This window comes from Gallus gallus, chromosome Z, assembly GCF_016699485.2.
Source record: "Gallus gallus isolate bGalGal1 chromosome Z, bGalGal1.mat.broiler.GRCg7b, whole genome shotgun sequence".
Classification (NCBI taxonomy): Eukaryota; Metazoa; Chordata; class Aves; order Galliformes; family Phasianidae; genus Gallus; species Gallus gallus.
In genome coordinates, this window is record NC_052572.1 from 66,289,837 (window position 1) to 66,316,334 (window position 26,498).

Consider the following 26,498-nt stretch of genomic DNA (forward strand, 5'->3'; position numbering starts at 1 on the left):
AGAAATGTAAAGAGAAAGAAAGTCATCATTGTGCAAGTCCTTACAACCCACCCCAGTCTCTCTTCTCCTCATCCAGCTTGATGCCTATCTGTGCAAAAGTCACAACTGAATTTCAACTCTTCTCCCAAATCTTTTTTTTCACTCGGAACTTAACTTTCACGTTTCTCATACCCACATTTGAAACTAACTGTCTTTCAGTTTTCCTTTCAAAAAGGGTAGATACAGTATATCCTTCTAGTTCTGACTTTTTCCTTCCTGTGGTCCAGTCTCTTTGGACCGCACTGGTTCTAGAGGATCAGCTTTGAGATATACTGTACATGGGAACTATCTGCTGCAATTACCACCTACGTCTTTTATCACGTCACATTTTACAGTAAAATTATTCCAGAGGGAATTCTTGGCAAAGTCACTGTTAGAATCATGAATACTAAAGCAGATCATGGTTATTGAAAGTGAGAAGGGAACCTTTACAGGAACTACTGTCTTCTCGACCCTCAGATTGTAAAATGATGGAAGGATTTGTAAGAAATGCTACAGACGGTTGAAAATGAAACCACATAGATCCAAGCAAGAGTTAAGTTTTAATTTGCACTCAGTCACTTCCTTGGCAGCTCTATTGCCTGAAACTTATCAGCCTTGCTTCCTGATGACAATGTGTTACTGACATCAGCTCAAGTTGGTGGCAAAGATATTACCGATTTAGAAAATAAGCTGTCATCCAGCGGAAATGGTCTGTTGTTTGATGCACAGCGTCACCATGACCTGGGATAGTCGGGGGGATGACCGAGCTGGCAGCAGTGTTCATCTTCACTTTATGTTGTCTTTATGTTGAGTCCATAATGAGGTGGAGATCTGGCTTGTAAAATTCAGGCAGTAAGGAAAGCTAACAAATTTTACGTACTATTTTTTTATTCTTTTTTTTGTGCTTGCATCACACTTCTACCTTTTCCTTACGTTCATAAGAACTCATAACTTTCTATTTTATGTGAAAGCTGAGATTCCCATGTAGTCACTTAACTCTATAGCTGAGGTTTGAAGAAAAATAGATGTTGTGAAACTCACTATAAAACCACAAGAGCTGCCAAAACAGAACTAGCTGTGATGCAGTTTGATATTCCTCCTGTGTACAGCCCACAGTGACATTCAAGGCTTTTACTAGTAACTCTGCAGAGGATGAGACCTCCTTCCAGCTTTAGTTAAGTACCAGAAGCTTGCACTTTGAGGCCTAAGCTGAGAAGCAATGCAAATCTGAGATGGAGACCCTCCAGCTATAACTGTCAGATTTCTTTCATGATAAATATCCTTTAAACATAACTTTTGTGAGACAAGCCACCAAAATTTAATTACAGCAGCAATGGAGGTTACGTACATGCAAACCTTCGTCTGTTTCTCCACATAGAAATGTGGTAGCTGATGTAAAAGAATCCTAAATTTTGTCTCATCTTCCAGGGCATTTTTGTATTACTATAGTGCAAGTGGTGCTATGTAGCACTGATACACATCGTTATTTTCTTGCAATGATTAAAAACGTTTCTTAAATTCCTTTCTCATTCCCATCAAATAAATGGTGTCAATAACTCTGGTTTTAAAAATGAACAGTGCCCTAATAGGCTAATACATCCACATCCTGCTCCTATCTCCAGTTTACCATCTTGTAGCAGTCTGAATGCACAATTTCTTCTCAAATTATTGATTTAGCATCTAAGTATGACCTTGGTTGCACTCCATCTTGGAAAACAGCTGTTTCAATCCACATTGCAAACAACACTCTTTGTGGGGCTCTACATGTACCCACCAGCAATAAAAAAACTGGCCGTATACTAGTTTCCTACAACAAATTAGACAGCTTTTTGTTTGCACAGAGCTACCCGTGAATGACATTTACTTGTTGGACAGGGAGAAGTTTTGCTATCTGGGTTCATAATAGGTTGTCCTTCTCTGTGAGACACCATCTAACCCCACACTCTGCTTTAATCAACATGTTCTGAGTGTTAGAATAATAGAATCATAGAATTGTTCAGGTTGGAAAAGACCTTAAAGATAATCAAATGCAACCACAACCTAACCATACTAGGCTAACTCTAACAACCCTCTGCTAAATCATGTCCCTGAGCACCACATCCAAACAGTTTTTAAACACATCCAGGGATGGTGACTCAACCACCCGCCTGGGGAGCCTATTCCAGTGCTTAACAACCCCTTCAGTAAAGAAGTGTTTCCTGATATCCAGCCTAAACTTACCCTTGCACAACTTGAGGCCATTTCCCCTTGTCCTGTCACCTGTCACCAGTAAGAAGAGACCAACCTCACCCTCACTGCGATCACCCTTCAGATATTGGAAGACAGCAATAAGGTCTCCCCTCAGTCTCCTCTTCACCAGACTAAACAGCCCCAGTTCCTTCAGTCACTCCTCATAGGGCATATTCTCCAAGCCCTTCACAAGCCTTCTTGCTCTTTGGCGTTGTGTTAACAACACAGGAGGGGATTCTAACTTTGCAGCCACAACACTGTTTTCAGGAAAGGAGATAGAGGTAATCAGAATGAGCACAGTGCTTTCCCATGTCCTATGGAACTGACAGCTCTCCTGCCTAAAACAGGATGAATACTGTTGTAAATTCTCTTTGGGCTTTGCAAGGCCTGCTCCACCATCGAAAGAGATCTGGACAAGCTTGAAAAAGGGCCCATGCTGACCAAATGAGATTCATGTTCAAGAAACATTTGAATGTTGTATCGAGGCACATAGATTAGTGGGGAAATATTGGTGATATATGGACAGTTGGACTGGATGGTCTTTGCAGTCTTTTCAAATCTTAGTAATTCTATGATTCAACAAGGCCAGGTACAAGGTGTTGCACTTGGGTTGAAGCAATCTCATATATATATGCAGGCTGGGAGAAGGACTCATTGAGAGCAGCCCTGATGAGGAGGACTTGGGAGTTCAGGAGGATGAAAACTGGGCATGGGCTGCGTTAACAGAGGGGTGGTAGCAGGGAGAGAGAGGGTATTGTCTCCGTCTGCTCTGCCCTTGTGAAGCCCCACCTGCAGCACTGCATCCAGGTCTGGGGCACCCAGCACAAGAAGGATGTGAAGCTGTTGGATTGAGTCCAGAGGATGGCCATGAAAATGATCAGAGGGCTGGAGTGCCTCTCCTATGAAGAAAGACAGAGGAAGCATAGCTTGTTCAGCCTGAAGAAGAGAAGGCTCTGGGGAGACCCCATTGTGGCCTTCCAGTACTTGAAGGAAGCTTTTAGCAGGAGAAGCTGGCTTTTTACATGATCTAATAGTAACGGGACCAGGGTGAGGAGGAGACAAAGAAGAGGAGACATAGGTTAGATGTTAAGAAGCTTCTGCTTAGAAAGCTCTTTACTTAGAAAGCAGTGGGGTCCTGGCACAACTGCTCAGGCCAGGCCAGATGGGGCCCTCAGCAGCCTGAGCTGGTGGATGGCAACCACCCCATAGCAGCAGTTTGGGGTTGAATAGGCTTTGAGGTTCCTTCCAACACAATCATTCTATGATTCCATGATTCTGTGATTCTGTGATTCTGTGACTTAGCTTAATGGGATTCTGGGAAAGTTCACAACGCTCTCTGAGAGAAATTTTGGACAACTGGGTAACTGCTGTTATCTGCAGTATCTCCAGTATGATAAACAGTTAGAGACAGCCTAAAAAACCTTTGATAATGCCTCTCCTATTCTTCAGGCTGGCTGCCTGCAAGGGTGTAGGGTGGGCTTCCCTCTGAATAAAAGCCCTGATAGTGCCAATGTGAGAGCTTGACTGATGCCAGCTGGCTCTTGGCTGAGGTCTCATGCATCATTAACCTTTTACAGACAACTATTCACAAATATTACTATTTTTGGAATTCCTAGTATGGCATTTCTGCAGGTATCAAAGACTTTTGCCACTTTATAAGCCCTGGGCACAGAGGTATTGCAGAGCCCCAGGAGCTACCATCACGGCATATGGCTGTGCCAAGCTGGGACATAGTGCTGAGATGTTTCAGCTTGACTGGAAGCTCTAGTCCATGATAGGGACTGAGACATCATGGCACAGGGAAGGATATAACAAACAACATACTGTTGAGTGAATTTGACTGTTTGGGGTTGTATGTTTTTTTGTGTCTGTTATCTAGTTAGGTTACTGGCCTTTCACAGCTGGCTGATGGGTTTAGGAACTACCGCAAGAAAATCTTTATTAGGAATACTGAAACAGCAAAGCTGACTATCAGAAAACAGAGGAGGAAGATGCTTCTTCCTCTGAGGAATGAGATGAATATATAGAGATGAATATACAGAAGACAAGGTTTTGTAATTGGGTGGGAAAAATGACTGCTATTTGCCCTTTCTCGGAATCTATAGTGAAGTGAATGAGTTATTATTTTCAGCTCCTTTTATTATTCTGTACAGCTGTGGGAAAAGACTGTACAACTGATGCGTACTCTTGAAACAAAATGTGAGGTCTGGTGACTAGATATGCTGAGGGAGTAGTAGCACTCCACCGAATTTCAAATAAAAATAAAAGACATTCTCCAAAAAGTAAAAGCCTATAATTCCTCTGAATTAGAATAAATATTTTAAAGAAAATATTCATCTATTTCTGACTGATATCTGCATTGTCAGTCCACTTTATAAGATGGTCACATAGACAGTGTAGCCACTGTGCAAGTACAGTGCAATGCAGCACAGAACGGGGTTTGTGTGCTGCATGCCATCCACAACCCTGAGTGTTTTACAGGTCTGCTCTAGCAGGTCTCCCCAGAAGGAACATCAAAAGTAAAACAGACTTTAATAACAGCATAGTATCTGCTGAATAAGATCCGTGAGATCTGGTAAAGAAGTGGCCAGCCATTAATGATTTTCCTGTGTGGTGCAGAAACCTACTGTTATCCAGTGTTTTGAGTGCAGGTAACTGTCCCTTTCCAGTGCAGCTTTTTTTTCCTGTTAGACAGGAAGTGAAAAATATTAAGAAAGCATGTAAGGTGGGTTAGATAATCCAGCCTTTTGTGAATCTCAAACCATATTGAAAGTAAAATTTTCTTAACTGTTAAGTTTTAATAAACTTAGACTAGAACTGAAGTATAGTAAAACTCAGTTGTTTTGAATGTCCAAAACAGCAAATACACAACTTTCCTGGTATCCACTGGAATGAAATGTGCAAACATACTTAGATCTTATCTTCACTTTGCCTAGACAGAATTTGTGCTGAGTGCACCTCAAGCACCTCTGCTGCTAAAGCTGTTGAGGCTGCAGGGAGAGTTTTCTTAGGTAGTTCATTTCAGCTTGTGGTTGTCAGCTGTTTGCAGGAGGGTACTGGCTGCTGCAAGAAGCAGGTTTTAATAACCTATTAGTTCACCTGCTGTTATTCTGTTATCATCCCATGGCTTGCTTGAATACAGTGTCCAGTGTCTTCCAAGGGACAGCGAAGAGGGGAAAAAGGCAAGCACATACAGCATCCCTTTGTTATATACATCCCTTGGAAAGCCACGCCACAGACAGTTACACATAACTGCATCATACAGGAGATTCCAGAATTTCTTAATAATGATTGAAGATCTTACAGGATCTGCTCAGTCTGCACTTTAAAAAAGTTAATTAGAAAATAATCAGACAATTTTAATGCAGATTTTAAAGATATTTGTAGCTGGACCAAAGATGGAGAAAATGCTTATACAAAATTGGTGGGTGCAATGATGTTCTTGGCTGAGCACAAATAGACATTAGGATTGGATTAGGATCAGCATTTTCATGAACATCTTCTCTATGAGTATTGTTATGCAAATACAACTGAAATGTGTAGGAGCAGAGGCATACAGTCGGGCATCTGCCCAGGAACAGCTGCAGCCCTCAGCAGGGCTCAATGCCCAGCTCCCAGACCATGCTTTAGTAGAGGTCCAACAGCTGACGGAGCAGAAAACCCATTTCCTCCATTTATACCAATGTGTCTGATTTTGCACTGAAGTAGATGCCCCAGAGCACAAGCATTACTGCAGAGCATTGTAACTTCTGGCAAGAAGGCAGAACAAGCAGCTAGAGAGCCATGATTTCCTTTGGAAAGCATGTATGTGCCTGTGACTTCATCTGCAGGGATTCTAACTGGATATGGCTTTAGAAGGCAAAATTTGAAGTCCCAAGCAAATGAATCCTGTGAAAGTTTTATCTTGAATGTCCTGCACTTATTGAATCGATCTTCAGGAAAATTTCTGAAAACTCTATCTCAATAAATAAATAAATAAACAAACAAACAAATTTCATTGATGATAACTTTTTTTTTTTTTTTTGCAGATAATGATTTAAATATATAGAACAGACATGGCATGCTGTAAAAGGAAGAAACAATTGATTTCATTCCTCTGAAGATCTCTGTGTAGAGTATCAGTAACTCTGTGTAGAAAATGGAGATTAAATGATTGCTAGAAAGTGTGTGCATCCATCATTCCTCCTCATGAGTCCCTTCAGCTAACAAAATGTTCAGACTCCCTCAGGCAAGAAAATGTAGCAAGAAGAAAGGAGGTGGGTAGATTCAGGTGTCAGGTTGACTGAGAACATCTAGAAAACAGAAGATAACGATAACGTTCCATAGATCTGTCTTCTGACTGATTGTTGGATATCATTTGCAAAACTAAACCTCTGGAGGAAGTTTGGTACAGCTGATGAAGGAAATACTTTTTTTTTTTTAACAGTATCTTCATTGCTTTATTGCTTTTTTTGAGACCTGGAACTTAAGGTCAGTAGCAAAGAGAACTTCGCAGTTACCAGTATTTATAGAGAAGCATGATTCATGCACAGGCAGATGTTAAATAAATGATACCCCTGAAAAAACAACTGTTGATTTTGTCAACTTACTGGGTGGTTTAAGCCCTTCTTCTTCCTCATAGCTATTACCAACCCTGTGATGTGCATTTTTGATACATTCCCCTCATACAGAAATCTCCCACTCCTTGGAATTTAAATTCCCTGCCACAGAGAAATTAAGTTAAAGAAATCACAAATTTTAATTTGTGAAGTGACAGAAAGAAAATGGTTTTTTGTTTATTTCATAGTTAACTGAGTTAGCTTAAAAAGTCTGTTTTTCGGGAAAGTCCCCAAGCCTGCTGCTGGTAGAAATCACAATGCCTTCTTCCTATCACATCATGTGCTGAATGTACAGCAGCAGCGGTGTGAAAGGCACAGAGGAAAAAGCCCTAAAATTCATCTTTTATGTATATAAATTACTAGAGTGTGTAATGTTTTCCTGCTGGAAGATAAACCAAACATTTCCTTGAAGAGCTTAGTAGGGTTTAGTGATGGCTATCCTGGTTTTGGGAATTATTGGAAAGCAATCATTTAACTTTGGAGTCAAGCATGAACTTCCCTTGGCACTAAGAGATCTGAGTTATGTTTCAGGCCATGCCGCATCCCCAGTCTGTCTAGGACAAAGGTCCTGGAGCTGTGTCTAACCCAGTCCTCCCAGCAGGGACAGCAATGCCTCAGCTGCTTTAACAAAACCCCTGGTTGACCTTAGTGCGGGGAATGATCGTTCCTTGGAATAAACAGTTTGAAAAATGACACAGCTAATGGTGACATCTCAAAGATTCTTGCACAACTCCAGAAGGAGGAAGCTGATGCTTCTGACTTTACCCAGCTTTGAGTCTTCTGGGAGGAATGTAACAAAGGAGCTGTTGACATTTGTGCTCGGAGCGGCTCATGATATACTCCTGGTGGAAGAAATACTACCTTCTTGGGTTTCATAGCTGCACTTTGTGAAGCTTTTTCTAGCTGGTAGTATTTGTCTTACTTGAGTCCAGCTGGAGAGACAACTCAGTCACACCAGGAAGAGTATCAAAGTAGAAATAGTGCTCCCTTTGGAGGAGGAGCCTTAAGACTGTCCCGATGCAAGTTTCAAGTCCTCTGATAACTCTGCTACAGGGGCAATTATATTTGCATCTCTGGAATAGTTTCTGCTCAGTAAATACTATCATATTTCATTTGTCACCTCAGTCAACAAATCACATGCACTGGGATCTTGCTTTCAGGTGTGGTGCCACAGCAGTTTGTAGGCAGCGTCCCCCTCGAGAGAAGCACTTGTCCCCGTGCAGAATGGGCAATGCACACAATCGCACAGGAGCTTCCTTGAGCAGAGCAGACAAGCAGAAGGGTACTTGTTGGTAAAGGCTTCTGAACAGTCACCATGCCTTCCCCTGGAGAATTCTGATTACAAGAAGGAGGAAGTGGCAAAGGCATTTCACAGGCACTGACATGAGCGTGGGGGCCTAGAAAAGAGCAAAGATGAAATTGGTGTGCAGTGCTCAGGAGGCTTGTGCAATTACTCCTCAGATGGGAAGGGAAGGAGGCGGCAATGAAAACCAGGAGAGATGATTTGCCATGGTGGATTTAGAAAAATGACAGGAGGAGTACGTTCAAGCCCACTGAAAGGCAGTTGAAGTAACCTGACAATGACAAAGGCATAGATGCTTTCCCCAATGTTTAAATTCTAGGGGAATACAGTGCAGCTTCAAACATGCTACACTTTGTTTGCATGCACAGAGGCCGTTTGTCTGCTTCAACTGTTACTTGTCTCCTTTTCTGTCACCCTGATTTCCTTCTTGTTCTCCCTCTTCCTTTGCTCTTCACAGGCAAAGTAGCTCGTGAAAGATGGGTTCACACATCGAAATATGATGCTCACTAAGACTTAACATGCATCCTGAAAGTACAAAAATGGGAGGCATCTTTCCCTATTTGCCTATGCAGTGAAGAGAATTACTCCACTTGAGTGGGTACCAGAGGGAGGCATGTTGCCGCAGTGTCATTGGAAAGAATGGACTTCTCCCAGATCTTCAAGCATTTGGCAGAGGCCATGATTGGTTTGGCATGCTGAAATAAGCTTTTTGCTCAGCCATGACTGCTTTTCAGGCTCCACAGAAATACTGTGCTGCTCGTTCAGGAGAGATATCCCAGTTCCAGCAGCTCCAGGTTGACTCTAATGCAGGAAAAAAAAAAAAAAAAAGAGCAGTTGGATCATTCATAATACGTGGGTCACAAGAAGGTGGAGATATTTTACTTTCATTTCTTCCTTGCTCATACAGTGCAATGCACAGGGAGATGCATCCATTCAATGGACAGCAGAATTAATCGATTTCTTAAACAATTTTTCAAATAAAATGTCTTGTCTACAAATCATTAAAGCAGCTTGATGCAGACCAAGTTTCTGTTGTGCAGCTGTGCTAAACAGTGAAATGAAATACTATGTGGTGGTTTAGGTCACTTTTCTTTTGACCTGTGCAGTTTTGGCAGAGATGGAGGCAGTGTTCCAGTCTGCCAAAAGGCTATCGTTTTGGGTGGTTTTCTTGAGAGTCAGTGTAGTTTTCTTGCCCAAAAATAATGCTGGATGGGCAGTGCTATTTGGATGCCAGTGCCATCCAGAGGTCCTTAACAAATGCCATAGGTTACTTCATAGTTCTCAGGGACACTAATCACATTTTAAGCTATAGTAGAGTCATGCTGTAAATACACAATCGAAAACGGTAAAAACCTTTACTTTTTGAGAGATACTTCTTACATTATTATTATTTTAACCAATATAAATGTGGACCTGTTTGCAAAAAGTATTTCTGTCCTTGGCCATGTTCAGCTCTCTTTCAGCACTCTCTGAACAGGGGAAGATACCCTGAAATTAATGCTATATATATATTTTTTTCAGCATTTAACACACACACACACACACACACACACACACACACAAACAACTCAGGAAGTAATTTTACCCATAAGAAAAAAAGGAAGAAAAAAAAAAAAGCTGGTTGTGCAGTGTGCTGTAGGTGGATAGTAATTCTATTATTTAACAAAAGGGCTTTCCTGGCAGTTTCTATGTGTCTATTCAGTAACGTATATACAGACAGGTTAGAAAGAAATGAGGAAAATACAACTGAAAAAAAAAATTCACAAGACTTTTTTGGGTAGGGAAAAAGGAAGGAGAAATCTTCTCTAAGTTGAATTACTCAAACAAATACCAGAAAAGAATTTCAGCATAAGAAATAATTTTTTGTGTGTGTAAGTAAAGTAGTTATGATAAATAAGTGCAAGCAAAGGAGTTATAAGCCAATGGAAAAATTGGCAAGTTCTGTGAAATTTGCCATGCCTTTGTCATTTCTTCATGTGCAGTTCTTGTATGCTCTTCTTCAAGGGTGATAACTTTGTCCACTACAACTTTGTTTCCGCTGGCAATTTTGCTGAGGGTAGGAGTTTGTCTGAAGACAGGAAGGAGGGTTAGTTTTAGGGAAAATATCCTTTCAGATGTGACCCAGAGAATAGACGTTTCTAAGCCAAGTGTGCATCCCAGTCCTTTTTGCCTATGCAGAAGAATTTGCTCTATCAAGAGATTTTAAACATCCATCTTTTAGTTTCCAAAGCTTCAGGAGCCTGGAACACAAAAGGCTTATATAAAATAGGGATCTGTTTTGCTGAGTGGAGCAGGATCGGGAGCTTTAACCTGTGGAAATTTTCAATCAGTCTCTGGGATTGCATCTGAAGATTGCAGAATGCCTTCCAGAAGAAAGCCACATAATCTATAGAGTGTAGCTAGCTACAGAGAAACAGACATCTTCCTGTAAAGTAGGGACCTGAGGCATAAACCTTGGCAATGGGCTCAGCATTCAGCCCAGTCCTTTGATTTCCTCACGTAAACAGAATGAATAGCTGATAACAAACATAAAATATGCATTGCGGAGATCTTTGCCCTGCACTGACTTGGATGTGATCACTGTCGTGACATTAATATGAATAGACTGATTCACTGTTTGTCTCCCTGCCTGGAAGATGGTATCTTTATCAAAACATATTTCCAGTTCTCAGAAGAGTGTTAAAAATAGCAGAGGTGCTAAACTGACAGCAGGAAGCAGACTGTGGATCATCATTTTGTATTCTTACTTAGCTAACTAGATTGGCTCCTAAAGGATAGTAATGTGGGGAGAGACTAAGTTACATTTGCTGCCTTCATGCATGTATTATACTTGTTAAGAGCGAAACAAGCTCATCTACAAAGCAGGAAACAACATTGTTCAGTCCCAAAGGTACACCAGAGAAGAAGCTGTGGCTCCAGGAATCAGAATTCCTTTATTAGTTCTCCATTTGGGTGTTCAAATTCATCCACTGTTTCTCCTTCAGAGCTCAGATTCCTATACCTTTGATGTCAGGTCATGCTGTAGAGTATATTCCTGCTCCAGAGCAGTGACAGGGGGTTCAGACCCTGTGGCAGAACAAACTCCTTTAGTTTGGGACTGGAAGGCTGAGGTAAAGGAGACAGTAATAACGAAGTATGGTGTTGATGTGCTGTGGATTCTTCCTTGTCTTTCTGTAATTGAAACAGAAGTTCCTGAAGAAAACGGGTTAGAACATTATTGGAAGAAAACTGTATCTTTCTGTGGGTGGCAACGGCTGTGTTCCAGCTGCCCACAGCTCTTCTGCCTAGCTGTTATAGTGAGTGATTGACTGCTTTGGAGAGCTATGCTAAATAATTATTTTGCAAGAAAGGACTGTGAGAGTCTTGTTTCACATGTTCTGCAGAAAAAAAAAGTTGTGCAGGGGAGTACTTGTGGTTGTGTAGCAGTGCTTGAACCCAAAGAAACATTCTAGGAAATTTCACTTTTCAGGTATTTTGCTGGACTAATGCTCACCACAGAGCAGAGCTGATCGGAAGCCTGAAGGGGCCTGGTGAAAGAGTGCCGGCTTTCCACCTTTGGTTCAAAATCTTCCTTCTATTTCTATTTTTTTTTTCCTTCTTTCCACACAATTGCTCTGTTTCTGCGTGTGCTTTTACTCACAACAAGTGAGCAGGAAGAATTTTATTAAAGTTACTATCTTTTTTTTTTTACTCAGAGCTGAAGCAGTTTTTTTCCGTAATGCTACCTCAAGTTGCTCCTAGGTATCATGTGGCGTACCTCATTTATACTACCTGGCAGAAGCACAATCAAGACACTCTCCATAAGCCTTTCTTTCAGGTAACAGTTAGTAGATAGCGTAGATAGCCTGAATTACAAATCGTCTTTTGCTCTACATAAGGTAAATCAGTGGAATTAAGGGGTTTTCTTTGGGATTTTAATTTTAGGGATTTAGGCTTGATTTCCACTAGCAAAAGCTAGATGAAAGGAAGGTTTTAATTAGGGGTTTCCGGAGGATGACAAAAGATTAGGTCTTTTTCTTCCTGACAAGCTAGCACTGAGAAAGTGTGCACACCCACTGATAAAACACCTTCTCTAGTGAAATTCAGCCACTGTTCCATACTGATGGAAGACCTCATAGTGTTAGTAATTGTTGCCAGAACACCCTGTTCCCCATCAATTCTCACTGGAGTCTCTGTGATCAGCTATTGCAAGCTGCCTGCTGGCCAAAAGGAAATGAATCCCTCTCTTTGCCCAACCCCTCCTGGCAACAGGGAGTTTTGTACATTTGATTTTCAGCCGTTCTGCAGAGCAGAATCAGATATTGGTTTGAACTTACTGACAGCACCAGGCAGCACGGTATGCCTTGCAGAGCAAGGTGCTTGGTGGTTAACTCAACTTGGACTGTCATCTTGCAGGAGCACTTCTGAAGATCAGCCCTTGCTCACATGGAAGGGTACGTGGGAAGCCCTCAGCATTACAGGGATATAAACTTGTAATTCTGTAGCTTCACTATGAGTAGCTTCATCATAGTCTGATATCAGTGGCAGCATGCATGCCCTGCCAAGCAAAACCCAGCAAGCTGCAAGAGCTCAGCACTGTGCTTTCTGTCCTGTGTGGTGTGTGGTTAGTCTTACCATGACTAACGTCTAAAGATGATGGAAGTCTATTATTTGTTGGGGCTGCAGTGAGGGGTGCATCTGTAACCAAGCTGACTTTGTCGCAAGTGCGTTGCAGATGGCTTCAGTGGAACAGGAGACAAATGCTTGCCAGATCAATGATGCATCCCAGAAAATTTGTTCTCATGCTCTTGAAGAGCATGCAGTGCAGATGTGCAAACAGTGACCTCATTCTGCTTATAATAAAGAAAGTAGGTGAATAAACTTTAAAATCCCAATCAAAAGGTACTCGAAGTACTACTGTTTGGGGTTTTTTGTTGTTGTTGTTTTTAAATAGTTATATTATTATATAAGGATTAATAGAGTGGCAAACTGGTGTCCTTCAACGGAAAGAAAAGGCTAGAATCATATAAACAAACTATAAATCCTGAGCAAGCCTTTGCGGATAATTAGTTTCCCCTGCTTTTATGAGCCATCACCTCAGGAATCTTTTCCCCAGACAGTTAGAGAACATCTTGATTTCAGCCGTGTCTATCTACAGCACTGTTGAATATGGTTAGGGCTGAATGTTGAAGTTGAGCTTCAACTCTGCTTGTACTAACATGCTAATAAGTGACAAGAGAAAAAGAGTAGGAAGTTTACGGTTGTTTCTTCCTGAAAGAACACAATGGTGTATCTCTACAGTGCCCATGCAAGGATATGAGTTAGAAAAATTCACAAAATCCAGAGTTTGATCCGTCTGGACTCAGGGTTTGAGAATCAGTTTTGTTTGCATAAAAGTATTACACACAGCAGTTGGGTCTGGCAGTGATACTGCTGTTACGATAACATAACGACCCCCTGGCAGCAACTAGTACCTCTTCATGTTAAATTTTGTGCAAGCATGGAACATAGAGACTGTCTCAACCATAAGGGCTTGCAGACTAAATAAAGTTCCATATCTCTGACAGCAGAGCAGTTGGAATCCACATCAGGATAGCTTGGGTAGTGCTTTATCTGCCATGTATTATGAGATCCAAAAGGGCCACCAAAGAAACAACAGTCAGTGAACGGCAGGGGTGGAGGAGGATGGAGGTATTTTTTCTCTTTTCAAATGACCTTACATAAAATTAATGTTGTAAAACTATACACTGTGAAGAGCACAAGTTTCGTTTGCCAAAAATAGAATAGCTTTCTGACTGGATTTTTCTGAGGCCTGTAATTGCTTTCCTCATGGGGACTCTTTGGTCTCCTCCTGCGTGGGCATTTGCAGAAAGGTGTGGCACTGGCCTGAGCTATGGGGCTCATAAGATTCTGCAACACAGGGCTGGCAGTCCACTGACTTCCAGATCTCAGAAAAAGCCTCCCTTGGATTCCTTCATTGCAAAGGATAACTGAAAGACATGTTATACCAGTGTTAATACGCAGAGGAGTAGGACAGTTTGTCACCTCACCTGCGCCTGGAAGCAAATAAGCAGCACCATTCCCAGGCTCTCCTGCCACCCCTAGAAAAGCCCTGGGTCTGCTGTCAGTGCACTGTGGGCTGTGATTGATGACCCCTCCTGCAGATGCTGTCAAGACGTGTGGGTCAGTTATGCTCAGCCTTGCACCTGAACTGTAATAGTTTGCCATCCAGGCAGAAAGCCAGACTTCAGGTAATGGCACAGTCGTCACACTGTAGCTGGCTTTGTGTGGAAGATGTAAATAGTTCACTACCAACCAGCAGTTTTCTTGAAAATGTGAAGGGATGAAAAACCCTTCTCTTCTCCAGTGCAAACAGCCCCAGATCTTTCAACCTGTCCTCACAGGAGAGGTTTTTCATCCCTTGCGTCATTTTTGTGGCCCTGCTCTGGACACAATCCATCAGGTCCATGTCTCTCCTGTACTGAGGACTCCACATCTAGACACAGTGCTCCAAGTGAGGCCTCACCAGTGCAGAGCAGAGGGGAAGGATCACCTCCCTCACCCTGCTGGCCATGCTTCTTTTGATGCAGCCCAGAATTCAGTTGCCTTTCTTGGCTGCGAGGGTGCATTGATGGCTTATGTCCAGCTTGCCATCCACCACTCCCCCCAGGTCATTTTTGACAGGGCTGCATTCAGTCCTTTCATCCCCTAGATAGTATTGTTAGTGGGGGTTGCCTCGACCCAGATTTAAGACCTTGCATTTGGATATGCTGAACCTCATGACATTCACGTGGGCCCACTGCTCAAGCCTGTCTAGGTCTCTCCCATCCGACAGATGTGTCAACCACACCTCACAGCTTGGTGTCATCAGCAACCTTGGTGAGGGTGCACATGACCCCACTGTCAATGTCATTGATGAAGATATTAAAGAGTATCTGTCCTAGTACTGACCCCTGTGGGACACCAGTTATCACTGATCTCCATCCAAACATTGAGCCATTGACCACCACTCTCTGGATTCGATCCTGCAGCCAGTTCTTCATCCATTGAATAGTCTACCCATCAAATCTATATCTTTCCAATTTGAAGAGAAGGATGTTGTGGGGTATGAAGTCAAAGGCCTTACTGAAGTCCAGGTAGATGATATCAGTGGCTCTTCCCTTGTCCATGGATGCATTGACACCATCATAAAAACCACTAGGTTGGTCAAGCAGGATTTGCCCTTGGTGAAGCCATGCTGGTTCTCCTGTATCACATTTCTGTTTTCCATGTGCCTTAGCATAGCTTCCGGGAAGACCTGCTTCATCATCTTTCCTGGCACAGAAGTGAGACTGGCAGGTCAGTAGTTCCAGGGGTCATCCTTTTCACCCTTCTCAAGAATGGGAGTGATGTTGTCTTTTTTCCACTCACAAGGGACTTCACCTGACTGCCATGACATTTTGAATATCATTGAGAGCGTGTTAGCACTCTCCTTTACACTCTAGCTTTAAAAATACAATATGAACTCTGTGTTAAAGTAACAGAGCATTTCCAAGAAGGTTTGCTAGTAATGAGACCAAGAATGACATACTCTGCTCTACAGGCTCAGAGAGCCAGTTCTGCTAAAGCAAGGCCAGCACTGACTAAGAAACAGTGGTGCAACCTGCCATCGGGGACAGATCCATTAGATGTAGTTGACTTATCAAGGCATGCCTTTGCTTTCCATGCTCTCCAACACAAAGGCTGCCTCTGACACTTGAAATACCAATTCCACTTCAGCACAGCTTCCATTTTGACTGAGCTTTTGGGAAGACACATACTTCTCACAATGCTGCTAAGTGTGTGAAGAATACAGCTAGCTGATTTGTACAGTTAACAAGGAGATTATGCTGGTTCATCTAATTTGACAGTAGTGTGGAGCAAATACCTCTTTGAATTCAGATTTACAACATGAGCTTTTACTAGAGAATGAGAGGCAGATGAAGAAATTTACATGGTACTTTTTGTCTTGGCTGTCTTCTGCCTTTTGAGCACATTTCTAAAGGCCTTTTCATTTAAATGTTCAGAGATCTGCATCCTGGTTGTATTTCATGCTGAAGTGAGTCTACATGGTAGGGATCTCAGAGCTGATGCTCTGCTCTGCTCTGTTATTGTTTGAACTACACAGCCAGCTTAAAAAGTTAGACTTTCACTTTTAGATGTCCTTGTGAGATCAAACTGTATAAATCACGTAAAAGACTGTAGTGTGCCTGCAAGCTGTATTTTGCCTCTTCACCTAGGAGATGAAATTAGAAGCAGAGAGAAAGATTCATTTCACACGGATCTGAATGAAAAGAGATCCTTGATCAGGAAATCCTATAGGGTTGCTCAGAGTCCAAGACTGATGATGCCAGGTTACTGATTTAATTAATGTTACTTAAATCTCTGGAGGCAACTAAGCTACCTGACTTAGGAAGGTGAAACAATTCTTGGGATGTTTGCAAAGACAGACCTGACCCTTATTCAGAACACCCCCATATGTGCAAAGTAGTTACACCTGCATATCCGGATGGAGTAACAATACAAAGAAGAAAGGGCATGACGTTGGGAACAGAACTTATGTATGTTTGAGTCCTGTTCCTGCTTCAGTTCTCCAGGAGAACATGCTGCAAGGGTGCATATTTTAGCTAATGAAAGACAAAATCTGACAGAAGAGCTCTGTGGAAGGAGGAGAGAAGGCATTTCAAAACCAGGTTGCAAAGTAATGGGGAGGGGGAGCTCCACATTATCTCAGAGATCTACAGGAGACACAGGCAAAAGCAGAGGAGCTGTGCAGGAGTGGTTACATAGCACCTGCATGGCATCTTGTGAGATTCAGTAGGAGAGTCCCCATTCCTTGAGGCAGAAATAAAGCTACATCCCTGAAGTTATAATGACAGGATCTCCCTTTGCTATCTCTGTTATGGGTTTTGGTTGCTGATTGGTGTGTTGTGCCATGCTAACTGCTGTTTAATAAACAGTTCAAATGATTTACAGTTCTATAAGCCTGTCAGGTGCATCTGCTAAGTGTGAAATTCATCCAAACTGTACAAGCTTTCTTGCTTGAATCCCCGTCACCCCAAGTACCTGTGCATGTAAACCTGCACAAACCAGACAGCAGTTGCAGTATCTCCAGGGATGACCTTGAAGCTGTGAAATCTCAGGCACATGTGGGACATGAATTGCAGAGAAGTTGCAGCAGGGGTGCAAAACACAGAGAAACCCAAGCAGTTTCCTGAAGGAAAATGCCTTGAAACCCACAGCAGAAATCTGCCCATTTACAAGCAGATCCAAGCCTTGGAGCCTGGCATCAAAGCAGTTACATGCAGATTGGCACCATGCAACCATCCACATTCTGATGTTTCTGCAGTCCAAAGCATTCGTGGTCTGTAGCTCCAGCATGGCCTGAGCCTCAAACAACCTGCCTTGAGAATCTGCCAGGAACTCACTCCTGAAGAACTAGGCAAGCACAAGGTGTGTTTATGCAAGTCTTCCCTCTTGATGCTGCATGCTGGTGGAAAGCTGCTGTAGGCTCTGCTCATGTTGCTGAGGTCAGGGCAATATTTGCCTCTGCTGGTGCAGGAAGAAGCTGAGCATTCAGATTTGTTATGCAATCCACACTGTGGTGTCCTAACTGCTCCTATTAATGAAGAAAATGTTGGGATGCTTTACCTATGGGTATGACATAGCAGTAATACCTCCCATGTACTGCTAAAGTTCAGTATTGAGACATGTGATCCTACACCTGTCAGATTAAATAACCTTTAGAGCAAGCTGGTGGGATATGAAGCTCTTTTATGTGCTGCATAGGCAAGACGCCAAAGCCAAGGCTGGGTAGGATTTTTTTCATGCCTAGATCACATACTAAGCATGCTTGTTTTTTGCCAAGCAGATAGACATATCCACCCTCATAGTCACGACTATATTCATCATTTATGTTCTCTGGTCTCTCTGTGGTCTCCCGTTGTAGTAATGTGACTCAGTGGTGAGTGGGAGAGGAGGCTGAAACCCCACAGTGCTGTGAGGATGCCATGTGCAGCCATAATGGGACTCAGCAGAGCACTTATCTTCCACCTGGAGAGGGGCAGTGATGGCCTCTGAGACCTGGGTCTGTCTTTTCAAGGCACAGATGAGCTGGTTAAGAGGAACCCAGCCCCTTGCTAGGGGCTGTTCAGAGCCTGTTTAGAGATAAAGTTTGTGTATAATCTTATTTGTATCACCAGATTGAAAGGATTCTGATGACTGAAAAGCAGCAAATCCTAGACTCATGACTGCATCTCCCTGTGCCCATAGGGATGTTTGTCTCCTCCTTTCTTCTTGCTGTAAAACAAGGCAGTCTTTCCTTCATGAATGTAGAGATTAGGACTCAGATACACCAGCAACTGCAGCTTTTGTTAGCAGATCCCCAAGCATGAGACTGCGTGAGCATCCTATTCATGACCATAGTTGGACAAAAGCTTAAGGAACGGATCTTAAGCTAACAACAGTATCTCACAGATGACAAGAAGTGTTTTCTGGCAGCAGAGGAACTGCTCACAGTCCAGCAGCTCAACCCTGCCCTGCTAGAAGGAGATCCAGTACTGTACCACACAGGTCAGTATGGACAGCCTTGGTGCCAGCAGGCACGCTGCCATGCTCACAAGTAGGAGACAACAGTGAAGTAAAAACATTTTGATGTGAGACACCAAGATGCTGAAATCACTGCCTAATCCAACCATGCTGCAAACATTAAAACACAAAGCCTAGCTTTGTGTATAATTCCTTCTTCTGAGTCTTTTCTACCAATACTTTGAAAATAATAAGCAAAAAGCTGGATACGACTCAGGTATCAGAATTAGTGCTGCCATTCTCCCAGTGGCTCCAGACATTGCTATGTGTTGACTAGCAAGACCAGTCTGTGCCCTTCCCACAGCTGAAAGTCTAATTTCTTCTTCCTGCATCATCTTCTCTGTCTTGGGGAAATTTCTTGAAGTGGGGATGTCTGTCATATATGCAGTGAGGGAAAATCAGTCCTGCTGAAATCATAGCCTTTGTGATTCTGATTTTTTTTTTGCTGAGCAAAAAATTATGTTTGTAGATCCTCACCAGGCTTAGGAGAAAAGCAGTATAAAGGATGAGAGTTTCAGCTTGTATGTCTTGGACTAAAATCTTGTCATTTGTTTTTCATTTCTTAATGGAAGGATTACAGATTCCTTAGTGGATATTGTAACATTATCAGTACCTGATTTATAGGACAACATTAGCATTGTATAGGTGTTTTTCTGCTCATTCAACATCTGTTTGCTGTCATGTCCTGTCACATCATATCTTCCAGGAAAAGAAAGGGAGGCCTTTGCAAAAAATACTCAAACTCCAGTGCATGGAATGATCTAAGACACCCTTGATAAATTCTAAATGCATAGGAAAGTGTGACTTTATTCCTCAGCCTATGTACAGTTTCAGTTCAGATTTGGGAGGAAGGAAGACGTTATCAAAACTTTTCATACTTTAGGGACTCATTTTGGGGGTTGTCCAGCTGAAAGTGTTGGTGGGTTAGACCTGAACCATGGCTTCCAGTGACCTAGGAGCATTTAGAGAAATGAGAAAACTGCAGGTCACTCTAAAATGAGGTTGGTGGCTTCACCTAAGTGGAAATTTCCTCAGAGGATGTCAAAGGAGCCATGATTTCTCCAAGATAATTTTGTCTCATAATCTCAATGAGACATTTTTCTGTTGTGTCCCCTTTCAAAAATGCTAATGAGGGAGTTTTTCAAAAGGAAATTCCTTCCTGTATTCATCACTCTTCATTAAGAGCTGTTGTTCTGGGAGTTGTGCCATAGTTTTATTTGTTGTATGAGATGCATGGTGATTTTAATTAAGTGGTCATTGTCTGTGTGAACCATGGTGGTTGGATGTGGTGACCGGGGAGTTATAATTGTAAGTGCTCAGGGCAGCTAAGTTTTTGCTGCAACCCTATGGTGGTTGTTGTCTTAAAAAACGAAGAGCCTTTGTCTTCTTGGACTTCTTTGCCCTTTATAGTCACAGGTATGATGTTGGTAGTGGGCTCACAGCAGCTGTGAAATGCTCATATCCAAAGCCCTGAGCAGAAGTGAATCCTACAGGGGTCTGTTTGGGTGAACTCCTTCTCTGTTGTCCTAAACTATGACTATTATGGTTCTCTAGAACTGCATACAAAGTGCACGTAGACACAGATCTCTCTTACATGGTGAATTAGCACAGGAGAAAACCAACCTTCATCATCACACAAGGATGTCCCACCTGTTAGACATCTAAAAAGCTGCAGAATTGCAGAGAAGTAGAGAAGATGAGTTTCCTAAGTGTGTTTTCCCCAAGAAAATCCAAGCAAGAAAAGTTACTCTGCATACAGGTGACAACTTTAGCATGAAAGTGGGTTGCAGACCAGAGACAGCTGCTCCTTTGCCAGAAGCACTTGAACTGGAATGTCTTTCTTTCTTTCAAACCACTCAGTTCTTGCACATAAGCAACTCACTTCTCTGACATTTATGACTAGAGAAAAGACTGCAAAGAATACAGGTGTATTTCTGCCCTGAGGGCATCTTTCTTTCTTCACCTTGACTATACAGCTGTCTGCCAGTGGTTCCACACTTCGCTTAGCAGGAACCTCTTTGAAAGATGAGAAACAAAAAATTTCTGTAACTTTCAGGCCCTCCTGCTCACTATCTCACTATGGTCTGACAGCTAAGCCCAGGCTTTACCTTTAGGTGATTTCATCTGCAGCATCTGAGCTCCAGTTGTTCATGCCCAAAAAATGCACCTGCTTGTTGCTTGGGGTGATGGAAATGGGCACGATTTTTTTATGAGATATGTGGATTTAAGGAGGATATATGGAAGCATACAACTCATACTCCTCCTGTCCCTGTCTCCCATAATAAGCTTTCCAATGTATGATCTGCTTTGTTCACGTACAAGGAAGGTGATCCACCAAGGTCCCAGGAGCTTGGGGCATTTGAAATTGTGAATCTGTGCTGTAGGTAATAACCTTCCTGTACAGGAAGACTTTAAGTACATGTCAGGGTGCCCATTTCTTAGGTGCTACCCAAGAGCACAGATTAGAGAGTCTTCCTAAAGTCAGAAGTTGGATTGCAGTATACAGATACAAATAAATCATCCCTGGCTCATGTTTAGATAAAAGGACCTATCTGTTGCCCATGGGTTTCTGGGGATAAGCAGACAGGGTTTTGCAGGAAAAGGTAAACACAAAGCTCCTGTTGCTAGAGAGAGGAAACTACATAGGCCAGACAGGCCTCCAGCTTGCCAATACAGAGGCTACATTATTTCCTATCACAATGAGATTTCCTCTGAGTGCAGCCATGTCCAGCCTTGGCAGGATGATGGATTCCTATGTCTTGTCCTGGCAATAGGTGCTGGTTATCCAAACACAGCAAGGACCCTGCTGCCAGTCTCTCAGGCACGTGCATTTTGCTCTAGTCCATCTGAGGACAGTCAATTAAACTACAACCTTAAGAAAGATTCAGCTTCTGTGAAGACACAAAGAGCAATTTCTTCAAATTATTCTAACAGTAGTCAGAGATGATATGCAGAATCCAGATTCTCCTTTTCCACAGGTTCTAGATGCCCTTGAGCTCGCAACAGAATAGTGAGGTGTCAGAAGCTTTTTTTGTGTGTTTGTTTCCATATTAGCTGTCCTAAAAAACTGTGAGATTTAAGTGAGCAGGGAATAATCCCTGGCAACTGTACAGAGTGAAGAAAATAATTCCTTGCTGAAGAAATTCATGCGATTCTTTGAGGATATATATCTGTGACTGCTTTCCTTGATTTGAAGTATACTGTAACTTTCCTCTGCATGTGTCATTTTTTTGGTGCATTTATTGTGCCTTGGCCCAGGAAGTGGGAGCACTCTAACTTTCACCCCTTCTTCTTTGCCTGCCTGGATTCTTGTTTGATATGAAAGATGAAGACAACGGGAAAGCTTTTTGTGGAAATGATTAGTCACCCCTTAGCGCTGTGCTGCCCATCTCCTCTGGGTTCTCAGTATCCAGCACAAGACCCAAACCCCATTGGGTTTGTGTTCAGTCTGTTTTCCATTCATTTTTCCACTGTGCATTTCTCCATACTTGCACTGTAAGCCATAGCCTGCCCTTGGGTCTGGGCACGTTTCCTCAGTGAGGTCAATTTAAATAGAGCTCAGTTTCTGTGTTGCTCTGGCAGAGCACTTTCTGCACGTATCTGAGCTGGCTTTAGCCCAGTAAAAACAGGTGCTCCTGCCAGCATGAGTGGAGCAGAGGGCTTCCCCAAGGCTTCACTGCCCCAAGGATTGACATGGCTTTAGAAGTGCGTGCTTCTGCTCAAACAGCCACCAGTCTGCAAGCTGCATAATCTCTGCATTTCTTCACACTCCGTGGAAGCAAATTTCTGAGCAATACCAGAAATGACTTTGCAGTGGAAAACTGATGTATTCTGTGACTTCAGTGTCAAAGAGAAGCATTGTAGTATAACATGTTTTTTTTTCAAGCTCTTATGTTTGCTTTGATTTTTTTTTTTTTTTTTATTTTTTACTGGAATGGTTTGGCATGTCTGACTCTAAGCTCTAAATTATTTTGATCAAACGTAACATGAGAGCAGCTCTCTCTACGCAGACAAAAACTCCCACATCCCGCCTCTTACAAGACCATAAAATAGGTGGTGTTAGCACATGCACTAGAGAAGGACAATCAATATGAATATTTCCAAAGTCCCTCGTCACCCTCAAAAATATCTCTGATCCAGAAGGTTCATGAACCCAATGTAACTCAATTTTTGAGGCATCCTTTACAGTGTCACTTTTCTCTGGCTGTGACCAGGTACCCTTAAAGCCCCTGGAATCTTCCAGCACGCACAGCACCCTTGGATGTGGATTTTCAAGGCAAACTCATGCCTTGGCTCTGAATCTGCTCCATTTGGTTTCATTGATGCCCCTTTCTATCTTATGGTGTGTGAGATGGCCATTTGCTTTTTCCATTCCATTCATACTCTCATAGATCTCCATTTCATCCTCTCTCACTTTCTCTTCTACTCTTTATTTATAGATTATTGGCTGTTCTTTTTTTCATAATACAAAAGTGGCACTGAACACATTTAGTGCCATCCAGCAATCACTTTCTTTCCAAAAACAGGAATGTCCTAAAGGGAAATAAACTCATGGCTTCCATGTTCTGCTTTTGTCATCAAAAGTGAACTCCTGAATACAAATTTCAGTTTTGACAAAGTAGATTTCAAGATGTGAGTCAACTTGCTCTTTGACCTGTGTTCCTTTCCCATCATTTGGGTCTGTGAGTAAAAAAAGTCATGTACTTTCACTTTTCCATGTTCCTGGTATTTTTGGTGAAGAGTCTTGTTTTACTTGCAAACATCCCAAACATTCAAAGTGTGCTGCCTGTACACTATATTCAACCATTCTGTAAAGGTAACTATCCATGAAGAGCACCTGTATTCTTACAAAAGCAGAACACCTCAGAGAGATAAAAATATTTTGTAATAAGCCTACTGTAAAAGTAAAACAGAAAAACTGGTTTCCATGCCATTTTCACCACCTCCTACAAGCCTAGTTTTTATAATCTCTTCACTTTCTGAAAAAAAAAACCCCAACAAAAGACAAACAAACAAAAACCAACATCTTTTTGTCCGCAGAATAACTCCAAGGAACTGGGCCTGTGTAATTGATTGGCACCCCAATCTACAGTTTTCAGCAGCATCCTAAAAATGTGCAGGAACTGTGCAACATCCCATCTTGTTGCTCAGCTGGGATTTAGGTTGGAGTCTCCCTCAGTCCCACATCACACCTAGCCATCTCTCCCTTGCCTTGCAAGCTTCACTTGGGTTTTCAGGTAATTTTTTTGTCAAAACTGAAGCTGCTGCTGAGAAAACTTCTCAGGTGGGAGGCCATGGACTGGCATAATAATAATGGAAACCTGTGCAAGAACAGATTGAAATGTGACTTTGGTCCTCGTAGGTGCAGGTATTGTTTCAGTCACAGTGAGAAGTTTCACACCTTAATTTCATCACAAAAGGATAGAATGGCTGAGGCTGGCAGAGACCTCTGGTTCACTTCTTGGGGGTGACTAGTACCAACAGATAGCTGAAGCAATGGTGGAGTATTCACTATGTTGTCAGAGAGGATATATATTGAAACAGAGCTGTTTGGTGTGAATCTTTTTGTTTCAAGTACTACACTTTCCCAGTGCTAGGATCCATAGTAAACCAGAAACCAGTAAACCAGTAATAGGCAAGATGGGAGAAAAAAGATATCTAGAAGTAGATGAGCAGAATAAGGAGGGAGGAACATGTATGGGCTCAAATACAGAAAAGTACTTTACAGAATTCTCAGTTTAAGCATGTGCTCGACATCCTCATACTTTCAGTTTGATCCTGAATGAGAATTTGTTTCATCTAATGAATATCTAAAATCTTTGATGCTGGTTTTTGTGAGGCTTTTGTTAGCCTGTCCAGTCTTTTCTTAACATGTCCATACATACCAGTAACATGTATAGTCGCACCATTAAAGTGACTAAGTGACCTGAAGTTGAAAAGCCCTGACAGATTATTACCCATGCTGCAAATCATGCAGCTTTCGGAAGAAAAAAACTACTTCTGCCATCATGCTCCTTACATTCAGCCATGGTGAAAAATGAGAATGGGTGGAGGTATGTAGTTAGACTGAGAGCCAGTGAAATGGTAATGTGAGCAATAGTGCAGTTTAACTCCACAGAAGCCCGCTAGTTAGTAAGTAGCTCAAGCATTTTAATGCCTGCTGTGTTGATGCCTACAGGGAAAATATTCTAAGTGCTTTCCCTTTCTCCTGAAGAAAATAAGTTTCCATCTATGTTTTATAAGGCTGTCTTGTCACATCCATTATAAGGCATGACACAGCCAGCCGGAGAAGGTACAGCGGTGATTTTCATAATGTATTTTATTAAGAGAGCTTTTTTGAAGGGTAGAAAACATATATGTACGTGTATCAATAAGTACACTGAAATGTAGGTCAGCTAACTGTGAAGATGTGTCTTATGCTGGCCTATGGCACATATGATGTGGGGTGTTAAAGCCCAGATACATCAAACATTATGTTGATCTGTTCAGCTTGGCACAAATAGGAAAGAATTTCCCCTATTCTGAGAATATTAGGCCATTAACTGGAACAGCTTTTATGACCACTTTATTCCAACCCATGGCTGACCACTTATTTGAGGAAATAGCAGAGAAATGACTCCTAGGCTTTTTCTCTCTGAAGTACACTGTTAATACTGTACATTAAAAAAAAAAAAAAAAAAAAAAAGGAAACAAACAAACAAAGAAAGCTCTGAAGCATGTTGAAGTTTTTTAACCCCAGAGCCATGCAATATCCTGCTCCATTCAAAAGTGCGGAGGGAAGAAAGGGATTGGAGGAGTGCTCCTTATGGTATCAATTTTATATAAAGAGTGGATTTAAAGGAGCATACATAAATTTTGAATGCGTGTGTGTGCACAATGCAAGTTGTCTTCTGCAAGAACAGAGCAGTGAGGTTTCAAGTTATCAGCTGACAACAGGCACAATTTGTGGCATTTTAGTTGTCCAAAAAGCCAGTTTTCCTGTTCCAAAATAACTTCAGCAGAATATTTTTGTTCAGCAGCAGTATTATTAAACATTTTAGACAGTCATATGAGTGTGTGTGTGTATCTCTATACATAAAATCAGCATGTAAGGCGATGCAGTGTATTACAGAGCCATTTGGCATATGCATCATTTGACCACTTTGCCTCTTCAGAGTTCATTGATAAAGCCCTCTCGTCGCCTCATGTCTTGGTCTTCAACGGGAGTCGTCCAGGCAGTTGACTCCATGTTTTAAGAGAACCTATAATTAAAAGATTCCTGATCTTCCTTGTAAATGTAGGCCTTTCACTCAAAATGCCTTGGTTTGAGGTCCAATATAAACATGAATCATTTGTGTATAAGTGATATCATATGTCCCTTGAGGATGAGAAATAAAGGCTTGAAATCCCTAGAAAGCGGAGAATTCCCAGTAGGACACCCAGAAGTGGAACAGAAAAATTACTCTGGGGACTTGAGGAATCCTCAAATGTCCTCAAGCCCAGTCTTACAGCTACTGAAGCATTAAAATAATAAAAACATGTTTAAACAGGCAAAGGATAAAAAAGGATGTTGTTCCAGTAAAAGTGGGGGCAGTTGCCCTGGATACAAAACCATCAACTGTACCCTGGGGTGCACCAGGCCCAGCACCACCACTGTGGTAAGGGGAAGGGCTGTCCCACTCTGCTCAGTTCTGCATGCGGGTAGGAGTGCCACAATTTAAAACTGACATGAAACTATTAGGGAGTATCCAAAGAAGGCTTAAAAAGACAGTGAAGTCTGTAGG

General features: G+C 42.1%; 1 protein-coding gene across 8 annotated transcripts in view; it reads left to right on the plus strand.

The window, feature by feature from the left end:
• PALM2AKAP2 (PALM2-AKAP2 fusion) overlaps nucleotides 1–26,498 on the plus strand; it is a 248,857-nt gene that overhangs the window by 15,534 nt on the left and 206,825 nt on the right. The window contains exon 1 of one of the 8 annotated variants that reach the window (XM_040655290.1): nucleotides 24,834–26,372. The exons of the other annotated variants lie outside the window; for them this stretch is intronic. Coding sequence (XP_040511224.1) covers nucleotides 26,253–26,372 — 120 coding nt within the window. The 5' untranslated portion in view covers nucleotides 24,834–26,252. Of the gene's footprint in view, nucleotides 1–24,833; nucleotides 26,373–26,498 lie in introns of those variants that run through there. 8 annotated transcript variants of the gene reach the window in all.